This window comes from Dryas octopetala, chromosome 5 (genome assembly GCF_963921425.1).
Source record: "Dryas octopetala chromosome 5, drDryOcto1.1, whole genome shotgun sequence".
In the NCBI taxonomy this organism is placed as follows: domain Eukaryota; kingdom Viridiplantae; phylum Streptophyta; class Magnoliopsida; order Rosales; family Rosaceae; genus Dryas; species Dryas octopetala.
The window spans coordinates 10,115,274-10,126,891 of record NC_141370.1 but is presented as its reverse complement, the minus strand read 5'-3'; the positions used below and the strand labels follow the sequence as shown (position 1 = coordinate 10,126,891).

At 34.6% G+C, this 11,618-nt stretch overlaps 2 protein-coding genes across 2 annotated transcripts; one reads left to right on the top strand and one right to left on the bottom strand.

Annotated features, from left to right (window-relative positions):
• The first annotated feature begins 5,196 nt into the window (after positions 1-5,196).
• On the top strand, positions 5,197-8,332 carry LOC147284147 (basic helix loop helix (bHLH) DNA-binding superfamily protein). The gene is made up of 2 exons (XM_086245382.1): positions 5,197-7,254; positions 7,294-8,332. The coding sequence occupies exons 1-2, from the start codon at positions 5,200-5,202 to the stop codon at positions 8,167-8,169; spliced, it is 2,931 nt and encodes a 976-aa protein (XP_086101508.1). The 5' UTR covers positions 5,197-5,199; the 3' UTR covers positions 8,170-8,332.
• A 763-nt stretch (positions 8,333-9,095) lies between these two features.
• On the bottom strand, positions 9,096-10,177 carry LOC147284146 (uncharacterized). The gene is made up of 3 exons (XM_086244932.1): positions 9,850-10,177; positions 9,580-9,696; positions 9,096-9,442 (listed from the first exon to the last, which is right to left on the bottom strand). Exons 1-3 carry the CDS (start codon positions 10,132-10,134, stop codon positions 9,329-9,331), a joined length of 516 nt encoding a protein of 171 aa, XP_086101058.1. The 5' UTR covers positions 10,135-10,177; the 3' UTR covers positions 9,096-9,328.
• Positions 10,178-11,618: the final 1,441 nt, after the last annotated feature.

Genomic DNA, 11,618 nt, shown 5'->3' with positions numbered 1-11,618 from the left:
AATATATGACCCTGACCTAATTGATGTTGAGCCCTTCATGTTGTTTGTTTGCGCCTGTCAAATACTGGATGATGGTTAATAGCTAGTGAGCATGATACATGTAATATTGTCTATCTTGATACCATGTAAAACTGTAAAAGTAATTAGATAATTCAACTTAAAATTAATAGACAATAATTAAAGAAAAATTTAAACATAATATATGTACGTTGTTTTTGTTTTGTTTTTTATCAGGAATATTTGACGGTGTTAATGTAAAATATATTCTCAATGCTATAATATATCATAACCTCACCTTGCTAGTTGCATATATTCATGAGTGGAAAAGCTAAACGACAATATCAAAATATCGATCAACTTGCCAATTAATTGCCAAAACATGATCAACTAGAATCCAAAAACCAATATTTATATTAGCCCACCATTTGGCTTTTGATGGTTAGAGGTGAATTATAATTAATTTAATGGAAATTAAGAAAAGTACGTACTTCTGAAAGCACTTTCAAAAAAATTCCAACAAGTAAACAAATCTATAATGAAAGGAATGGTGGGTTTATGGCTCAATTCGTCAAAAGGCATTGCATTGGTCAATGGTCATAGACTCGATCATATAGAGTTATAGGCAGCCTAATGGAAACAAAAAGGAGGGAACAGTCCATTTGGCATATTGCATGAGAATGAAATTAGGGTAGACCAAAAGGCAGCCCCAAAAGATAAGGACAGTGTCACCCAATGCATAGCTACGAAGCCATCAATTAAAATTGGACATTCAACAAGCAAGCTTTTCAGCTTTGGATGGTGTAAGAGAGCCAGCATGTGGTTTGTAGTCTTTTTATTAGCATGTGGTTGTGCTCTCAATCCTTTTTATCTTCACCTTTTTGTGGCACAAAAAGGCATATCAATGACTTGCTAGTTGCTAGAGGATCCATACAAAATTAGCCTACAATTGAAATCAAGACTTGCAAGTTGGTTTGAAGAAGAAAAAAAAATGAAGAATAATAATATCATTGATGGGTGACACCATTAATACCAAATAGAGTAGTCAATTAACGAGAATGAAATTTTGTGGAACAATCATACTATATCATTATGCTATGCTCAAATTAAGTAATTTGTTTATGCTTTACAATATTTGATAATTTCGTTTTATAGTTACGATACATGAATTATTTGAAATTTTGAGTGGTTAATCATATACTAACATGATGAGGTGGTATTAATGTGATATAAAAGTTTTTCTTGAAAATTGATACCCTCTTATCCATGGGCGAATCTACGTTATGGGCTGCCTGGGCTGCAGCCCAGGTGATTTTTTTTTTTTTTTTTAAGCCTAGTACCTATTTTCAGACCAAAAAAAAAAAGTCCAGATACCTATTTTTTATGTTTGTTGTGCATTAACCATCATTGTAGTCTTGTAGACCTGTAGTCACGTGGGATGTGGAAAGATTAACCAAAAAATAAAAAAAATTTTTTTTCTGCTGAACATTAAACAAAGAATTAATAAAGTTTTATAAAAAATTTGTTTCCTTCTCCCTTCCCAATTCCCCCAATCCCCAAAAAGCAAAAGGGTCAAAATAGAAAAATTCAAAATATTTGATTCCATTGCTACATTATGTCAATTATAGTGGAAACATGGTTGGCAAAAGACTACCACTTGATTATTAGATTGATTTGTCTGGTGTTGAATCTTCATGTTTCTATATCAACGACAGAACGAGCATTTTCATCTATGAAATTTATTAAAAATCGACTTTAAAACAAGATAGAAGATAAGTTTCTTGCTAATTATATGATCATCTATATTGAACGAGAATTTTCTAATAGTATCGATAATTGATATTTTTACTTGGTGAAGAAATGTAGGGCCCAACTTAGATAGTCGATGTTTATATAATATTTGCATTGCATGTTTAATTAATTGTTGTTATGCTATCTTTTTTTGTGTAGTTTTTTATGTTTAGATATGCATTTTGATGGGTAAGGCTCATTACGTCCCCCCTAATTATGTGTAACTTTTATTTTATGACAAAAATATTTGGTAAGCTAAGTTTAGCCCAGTCTACTTAGAAATCCTGGATTCGCCCCTGCTCTTATCCAAGGCAACTTTTGCTATAACATGATTTATATTCAGTTAGAACTTGACATGTTTTTATCATGTGAAGAAATTCACTAGATTAAATAGAATTTGGCTATGTGATTGAGAGGCTTTGTGTTGTCTAATATCAAATGCTCTTATGGACCATATGCCTTTTGACAAATGATGTGCCAGGTGGGTTCCTTTGTATGTATGCATTGAGCTTCTCTCGTTTTCATTTGGTGTGATGGGAATTATGCATTTTTGCAAACTGAAAGAGATCAATCAGATTGGAATTGTCTGCAGGAAAAGCACATGCTTGGGGAATTAATGAGTATGCGCATCCCTTTCATACTTTGCTCTCTCATATTTAACTATTAATCAAAACAGATATCAAATCTTTTTCCTATATTGAAATGTCATTTCAATATTATCACATTCAAATTCAAGTTTTATTGGAAAAACAATTGTGGTTCATGAGTTTAGATTGTACAAGTTGGTTAGGTTGGGCTCAGTATGAACCTACACAGTTCATTCCCAAAAAATTTTAAAAATATTAATCAATTGTGATTACATAAAAAGACAATGTATTCAATAATTACATCTGAAATAACTGTTAAAATTAATAACTGTTAAAATTAATAACTGATTAAAATGAATTGAGCCTTTAAATGCATTTTCTCTCAAATTAAGTGTTTAAGTAAGCATAATTCATCCATTATCAACTTAATTTATCCATTTCAGTTTGCCCTAAAATGAAAGCTAAAACTAAAAATGGTTTCGTTTGACCCAATTATAGAAAATCATTTTACCTTTAATTTTCATCCCACAAAATTCTCTCTCACGACAAACTCTCCACTCCTCCCAAATTGCAGCAACTCTCAACTCTCTCCTTCAAAATCGGAGCGTCATTTTTCTTAATTTTTCATCAGCATTACCACAACGTTATTAAGGAAGTAATCATATATACCTAAAAAATGAGCATGCACCCATTTCTAACAATGACCCCAAGGAAACAACCATGATGGTTTTGTTGGTAACTCCACTACTACTCCAGAAAGAGTACTTTTATTTCGGTAAGAAGGTTTCCGAATATTCATGGTGTGTTATCAGATATGGAAACATTGTCAAAATTGCTTATGCACATCCCATGAATGCTAAAAGGGATGCACATAAGAGAAAACCAGGTCAAAATAAGGTTGGGAATCCAGGTTTCAATATTGGTTGAAAATTCAAACAAGTTCGAGTTGAATTTGGATGGATATAACCCATAATTTAAACTTAACCCGAATTTGATTGGGTTGGTAATTTTTCAACTCAGGCTATACCTAAATTTCTGATTAGATTTGGTCAAGTCGGGCAGAACCTATCTGAGTTGCACCTGTGAGAAGAAAAAAAAAAAATAATTTTGTTACATGAGTCCCAACTTGGTTGGTTACATCCAGGTTTCTGTTCCCTTGTTGATCACTCTTTGGATCCAAGGCCTAATACAATTGAAAAGCCCAACCTTAGCCCAAATTAGCTGGACCAACGGTCAACCCAGATCCAATCCTAACTTCCTAACGGGCAACGGCTAGTATTTTCTTTCAGTAGAGACAAGGCACTAACGGCGTTCAAAACTAACACTATAACGCCGTCAATAAACGTCCGTACGGAAAATTTTCAAATCCAGAAAGGCGGAAGCCCCTCTCTTAACGGCTATTTCACTTTCTTTTCTGGTATTTGCTTTTCCTCTGATTCTTCAACACAGAGAACCAGAAAGTGAGAAAACTCCACAACAATTGCGCAAAGAGCTCCTCTAATGACGATTTTATAATCTCACAGCCAGGTATCTTTCTGGGTTCTCTTTGTTTTTCTCGAAACTTGTTTGGTTAGTGAGAAATCTCGGGTTTCTAATGTAAAAACAGGCTAACTAGCAAGCCTTTTCCTTTCCTGTTTTTTCTTGGTTTATGTTAAATTTATGTCATTTTCCTTGAAATTCTTGTTACCTTTGTTTTTTTGCTTGTTGTGATTGATGGGTCTGGGTAAGTCAGAGACTTGGGGTTGGGGTGCTTCATTTCATGCTTTATATGCTTCTAACTTTCTTACTATTTTAAATGCTAAGTTGAATCTGTCACTTCTATAGGTTTTTGTTGAAGTTTATGTTTGGTAGCTAAGAATACAATGAAAAAGAAGAAAAAAATTATGAAATTCTTGATTTTGCCTTTTGTTCTTTTTTGGGTTTCATTTTTCGCTTTGGCTCATTTCAATGGAGGTTTTAGCTTCCTCAAGTCTTTAAATTGGAAAACTTAAAATATCTGAGATGTTAGTTCTTTCCGTTTCTCACATTTTCTCAAAAATAAACAAAGCATGCATTTTCCGTATTCATATTTATATGGGGATTTCTTCTCTGGATCAAGGTCTAATTATAATTTCCGAACGAAAGAATTAACAATGAATTTATGGTTTCAGATTATATTGTTTATCTAATTAATCCTTATACAGGTGTATTTGTATGTTGACTCAGAATATTGTTGGATTCCTTTTTGACCCTCATTAATTTATGTTGAAAATTTCTCCACTGAAAATGTTTCTAAAAAGGCAAATGTTTGGCCAAACTACCTTGCAGCATTTCTAACCCTCATCTTTTGCTGAAGCTTTGCAAGATTTTGAAAGTAAAACTTATGCCTTTTACATATTTAGAACTGCACAAACTTTCTGCAAAAAATTCACTTATTTGTTTGAAAGAATCATATATTCATATTAATATAAGCTAAACTCTTGACATTCTTTATAATTGTTATTCTAATTATGAGTACAAGAGGCATTTTTGTTACATATGGTTCATCTGTAAGGAAATTAAAGGGCAGAAAGAAAGAGGTTGGTGGTTCATGAGCTGTCCAAGCATGATTTTCCATTTGCAGTCCTATCACTTTAGCTGAGTTATTTTCAGTTCATATTTTGTTGTGTTATTATGTCCTTAATATTGCAAAATGGGATGTGTAGTTTAAGAGGGAATTAGTGAAGACTGTGCCCTCAGTATATGCTAATACCTGCAAATACATATATTTAAGTTTTGTTTTGCTTTGCTTGCAAACAGGTCTTTTTTCTTATATTTGAAAATTCATACTGCTGAAAGGAAGAATATGGACAAGGTTTATGAAGAGCTCGACGAAGTTAAAGAGGAGCTCGAGAAGCTCAGGGCAGAACACAAAATCAAAGCAGAAATATCTGAGAACTTGAGGAAAGCCCACAATGAGCAGCTCACTAAAGTCCAGGAGGCAAGTTTGAAAATTGAGAAGCAGGCTCAAGAACTAAATGAGAAGGCAGAGGAAATCTCTGTGGCACAGAAAATGTGTGAAGATCTTAAATGCAGCTTGAAAGAAAAAGAATCCATAATTCAACATCTCAGGGCTGCAAATGATAAGCTTCGAGTTGACGGTGACGAGAAGTACCGAAAATTGGAAGACACAAACAGGGTGTTGGCATTGGCTTTAGATGAGGCAAACGAGAAGCAAACGGATCAAGAGCAAACAATTCGTGCATATAAAGAAGAGATTGACTGCCTCAAAGGAAGGCTATCAGTTTTGCAGAAGAAATGTTCGGAAGCAGAGAAAAAAGCTAATGCGCCCAAAGAACTTAGAGAAAGAGATGAGATGATACTCAATCTTGAGGAGGAAAATCGGAAAGTTCAAGATCAGCTAAAATGGAAGAAGGAGCAGTTCAGACATCTAGAAGAAGCACATGAAAAGCTCCGAGACCAGTTCAAGGCAAGTAAGAAGGATTGGGAGACGGAGAAGTCTTCATTGCTTGATGAGATTTGTTCATTGCAGACAAACCTAGATTCTCAAACCAGAATTTCAGAAGATCTTCAAAACCGGCTGCAGATGTGCAACCAAGCCCTGGCTTATGAAGAAAGCCGGAGAAAGAATGTGGAAGTTCAGGTTTCTGAATTCCAAACACGGTTTGAGAATGTCTTTTCTGAGTGCGAGGATGGAAAGACGCAACTGGATTGCTTGACTTCTCAGAGGGACAAAGAAATTGCATCTCTAAGACAGGCTCTAAGCAAAAAAGAGGCACTTTATAAAGAAATGGGATATCAGACAGGGAAGCTACAGCAAGAAAATCAGGAGCTCAAAATTTCCCTCAAAGAATTCCAGGAAGCCCAAATCCAAGGTGTATCAGGTTCGCCTTCTCTGGCAAAGCTGCGAAACAAGCTCAAAAGTTTGGAGCAGATGCACAGAGATTCTATTGCAAATCATAGGGCTAGAGAAGCTGAATGGAGCTCTCAACTGGAAGATATGACAGGGGACCTGAACTACCATAAGTCTGAGGTAGAGAGTAAAGATGCAGCATTGAAAGAGCTCAGGATGGAATTGGAGCAGATCCACAGGGACTGTGCAACAAATCAGGACAAAGAAGCTGAATGGACCTCTCAATCAGACAAGATGACAGGTGATGTGAGAAACTATATGTCTGAGCTAGAGAGTAAAGATACAGCAATAAAAGAGCTCAAGAAGGAGTTGGAAGCTTGTCATTCTCTAAGTATGCAGCTGCAGTTGCAAAATGAGGAGCTTTCTGTCATGTTATTGGTGTTAAAACAAAGAATCTCTGAGGCTCAACTGCAGTTTGCAAATGAGAAGTCTGAAATGGATCTGCTTGACAAAGAGAAAGAGGAGAATACTTCTCTATTGATGCAGCAGCTGGACATGAAGAATGTTGCTCTTATTAAGGCACAGACAGGTATGGAAGAAGAGCAGCATCTTCCATTGACAAACAGGAGGATTGACTCTTTGGATCTCATTGACAAACAGCAGCTTCTGATAAAGAAAGAACTTGACAGTTGTAAGGCAACTCCGGAGAACTCATCGAAGTATGAACTTCGCTTAAAACATCAAGTTTTGCAGAAGGAACTTATAGAAGTTAATGATGCCTTAGAGAGAGTAAATACTGAGTTGGCTGAGAAAATCTGTGAAGGAAATGAAATTGAATTAGAATTGCAAATATGGAAATCAATTACTGAGCGTTTAAGAAATGATCTTGAAGTAAGCATTGGAATGCGTAAAGAGTTAGAAGTTTCTCTTCTTGAGCAGGTAGAAGTTGGGGAAACCATCAAGGAAGAGAAAGACAAAACAATAGATAACCTCCAGCAACAGATTGTGTTACTGGAGCAGAAGCTTAAGAGAACAGATACAGAAGATGTTGATTCTGCAAAGAGAAAGACAGAAATGTCTGTTCAGTCAGAGAATTCATTCTTTCTCCAAATCACAAGAGAGCAGGACAAGAACTTAGAGCAGCTCCAGAAAGAGGTCGACTGGTTAGAGCAAGAATCATTGAGGAGAGAATTCACAGGTGTTGTGATGGCACAAATTGAAGCAGAGAAAATATTTGAGTATGAGAAAGAGAAACTTCTCCAACATGTAGAAGAGAAATACCAGAGAGTGCATGATCTTATGCAGCTTGTGGAGTCATTGGAGCATAAGTTTAATTGCTCATTAGATTCTTTCTCTTCACGGCTAGCTGAGAAGCAGGAAGAAATTGATCTTATCCACGAAGCCTGGGAGAAAATCACTGCTGCTGAGATTATGGCTGCACTTGAAATTGAAGAAAAGAAATTGATGATAGTGGAACTTGAGGATGAAATCGTTAATATACAGCAGAAACTGGAATTGCAGCAAAAATCCTTGTGTTACTCAGAACAGCAAGCATTGGAGGTTGAAGCTGAATTGGAAGCAAAAGAGTCAGAAGTGAAGAAATTGACCAATCAAATGAAGACAAAGCTGAGAAACTCAGATGCCTTAATTGAGGAGCTCAAGAATGAAAGAAGAAATTTACTTGAAGATGTCATTAAGTTGTTATCAGAAAAGGAAAACTTACTGGGGTTTATTGGAGGACTGGGTAATAAGATCAGCGAGTTCTCTAGTTCGGACAAACAACTGATGGCAATGTTGGAAAGGATAATGCTCTCTTTTGACAATAAAGGTTCAGGAATGGATTTGAAATGGAATGAGGAACTTGTTGACCCAGAACAAGAGAATGCTTGTACGCCTACTGTGATGAAGAAATCTGAGGCAAATTCTGATATAAGATCTCCATTTAGAGACCTCAACACTTAAGCTGCAATGGGAAAGATGTGCTTTTTACTCATAGCTTATTTAACAAGTATATGTTCCAGGATATCAATGATTAACCATGCAGTTTATGAAGCATGGATTTTTTTTTAGCTTGTGTATCATCCATGCGTGTAAGTATTTTGTTTCTGACAAGTATAATTTTCCACAAATTATTTATTCTTGTAAGGCCCCCAGTACAGCTAATAATTTTAGTTTGTTATATGCTTCAGCCAATATTTCTGCAATTTATAATGTTCTTTTTGCAAATTCACTCTTTTTTTGGGAAACAATTTTTTTTCTTTTTAGCTACATCAACGTTAAGAATTCATACATTTTTAAGGTTGCATTTGATGCTATAATACAAGGCCAAAAATTGGCACACTGAATCTCAGAAATGGTTTTCCTTAGGCAAACACTTATCTTATATGATGCATTGCATGTGCATTGTAGTCCAAGTGACCACAATTAGAAAAGATTAAAAACTTTAGCCTTCTACGCTTTTCTCTTCTGGTGTTCATTACACCAGTTGACATGATACACCAGTTAACCTGAATTATCAATCTTGATGTTTAATTTAAATGTTAAAATGCCTTGATTCTAGCTTAACCGATAACATATTTAATCAGTTTGGTATTGGTCTTAATTAAAATCAAGCTAAAAAGAATGGGAAAACATTCAAGAAGCTACCAATATTTTTAGTCCAAACAGGATATGCAAAGCAGTCCTGAATCTTTTTGGTCTTAATTATGTATATACAGTTCTTTCACTTCTTGAGCAAAATGAAGCTTTTCTGTAAGAACAGACAAACCTTAAATGTATGTTTTGTAAAACAGAGTTTGAGGTCGATTTTAATTTTGACTAATTAGCAAGAACTAACAAGAGAAGAAAGCCAAATTCTGGACCACAGCAGCATCAGCTGTGTTAAAATCTGAAAGACAGACAATCTACACCACAATTTTCAGAGTACATAACATTAGTGAATTCATAGCTAATGACAATTGGTGGTACTGGTACACAGGCAAAAGAACAAATAGGAAAAATTAGTCAAAAAAAATTACTACAATATATAAACTCTGTTTTTGAGCTACAATACAACATCAATCTCATGGTATGAATTGATAACTAAGCATTACAGTTCTGTAATGGAGGGAAACTATCTCTACTAACTCCTGCTAGATGAAGCTGACTTTCTAGAAAATTCTGACAATCCCTGCCTCAAAGCTCCAAGGTTCACTCCATTACCAACTAAAATGCTTGTCACACCCATTTTTGATACCTGTAAATACCATGTAACACACTTCAAAAAAACAAGTATGAAATTGTATATTTGTTAAGGGTCCATTTGGAAAGAACATTCTCAAATATATGCTTGATTGGGCTATTAACAATATATAAGTAAAAGGGGTAAAATACCGTTTGAATGTTCCTATCTTCATCATCAAAGAAAAGCATTGAGCTAAAGGGTACCCCAGTGGTTGCTTGAATTCTTTGAAAATGCTCTGTTTTGTGAGTCCAACTGGGGTAAATCTCCTGCATAAAAACAGACCCATATACCAGTTAGTGCACAAAACATACCCACAATGATTTTACCAGAAAACTACAATGCAATTGCAACTTAAGAAAGAAAGCATGCAAATGTAGAAGACTAGAAAAATTGATATTCAATCAAGTTGAATGGTTCACCTGGGTCACAAACAAGGAGTGGGCATCCAGTGTTTGAAGGAACGATTTGGCGATGTCAGGAGTGGGGGATCTTGAAGCAACAGCCATGGCGATTCCCTTGTCTTTGAGTGCATATAATATGCCTGAGGCCTGAGGGTAGAAATATGGCGTTTGGTCCTCATAGCAACACTCACAGTAGAAGGGCCAGAGAGTGTAATCGAGATCGAAGACGACAAGAGTAGGCAGCTTCTGGTGTTGCCCGATTATCTGGAGAGCCTCGTTCTTCACCTTCTCGTCGTCTCCCATTTTCTCTCTCTACGTGGGTCTTTGGGATTGGGAACTTTTCATATTGAATTATTCATCACAGATTCACGATACTTTGGGAGGTATTTTTATAAAATATAATATTAATAATAAAAAATTAGGATTAAATACCAAATATTAATAGTTTTTCAGTAAAGCAGTAAGACACTAATTTTTCGAACAGTTACAGTTGTAATTGTCGAGCAGTCACAGTTGTGACTGTTTAAAATTTAGGCTTAATTATCGATTTACCACCCAAAACTGTAACTCATTCCTACTTTACCACCTGAAAGTTTTTTTGTCCCAGATTACCACCTGTAACTTACATCCATGTCCCATTTTACCTTGTTCTGTCAACAATTCCGTTAATGCTGACGATCTGGCCGTTAATGCTGACGTGGCGCTCTAGATGTGCGCCACGTGTCACATCTTTTTTTTATTTTTTCGCATTTTTTTATTTTTTTATTTTTATAAACTTTGAAAATTCATTAAAAATAGCTCCAAACTCAGAAAAATATACAAAAAATTCCTACGGACTCGTCTTGACTAGCACTAATTTTCTATAAGGTTAAATTACCAATTTGCCCTCTAAAAATTTTCAAAAAAAATTAGAAAGTCCAAATTTATTTCTAAAAAATTAAAATAAATTTTCCTCTATTAAATAAATTCTAGAATTTTCGTAAACTCTTGGACAAATTCTCAAAAATATTTTGAAAAATTACCAAAAGCTTGTTTTAGAGAATTATTTCGAGACTTTACAGAAATTTTAGAATTTATATTATAGGGAATTTTATTTTTCTCTAAGACCGAGAGGTCTTTTGGGTAGCAAGTGTTCACAAGAATGGTAATGTTAGTTTTTAGAAGACTAACGGTGCATACCTCATATTTTTTGGAGTTCGAGAGATTATTCTATGAATTTTCAAAGAGTCTAGAGTATTTTAATTTTCTAGAAATAAATTTGGACTTTCCATAATTTTTTGGAAATTTTTAGAGGGAAAATTGGCATTTTGACCCTATAGTAAATTAGTACTAGTTAAGACAAGTCGGTAGGAATTTTTCGTGTATTTTTCTAAGTTCGGAGCTATTTTTAATTAATTTTCAAAGTTTATAAAAATAGAAAAATCAAAAAAATCAAAAAATACAAAAAAGATGTGACACGTGGCACACTGTAATGTCCAAAAAAATAAAAAAATAAAAAAAATAATAATAATAATGAATAATAATAATAATAATATTTATGGGCTTGAAAATTTGGGTTAAACTTCTAAGTTTGGGCTTTAGCCCAATTGTTTTACAAGAGATGAAAAGCCCAACTTAAAAAAAAAAAAAAAAAATCTGAATGGATTTGGAGATAATACCAACGTCCATCCCCTTAATTACATATACACATAAGCCTTGATCAATGGTTTTGATTTTTCTTAGAGGGATGAGTCACCTCTAGGCAATGATGAGAGCCAATGAACTTAACCAAATTTCAGCAAACAAGT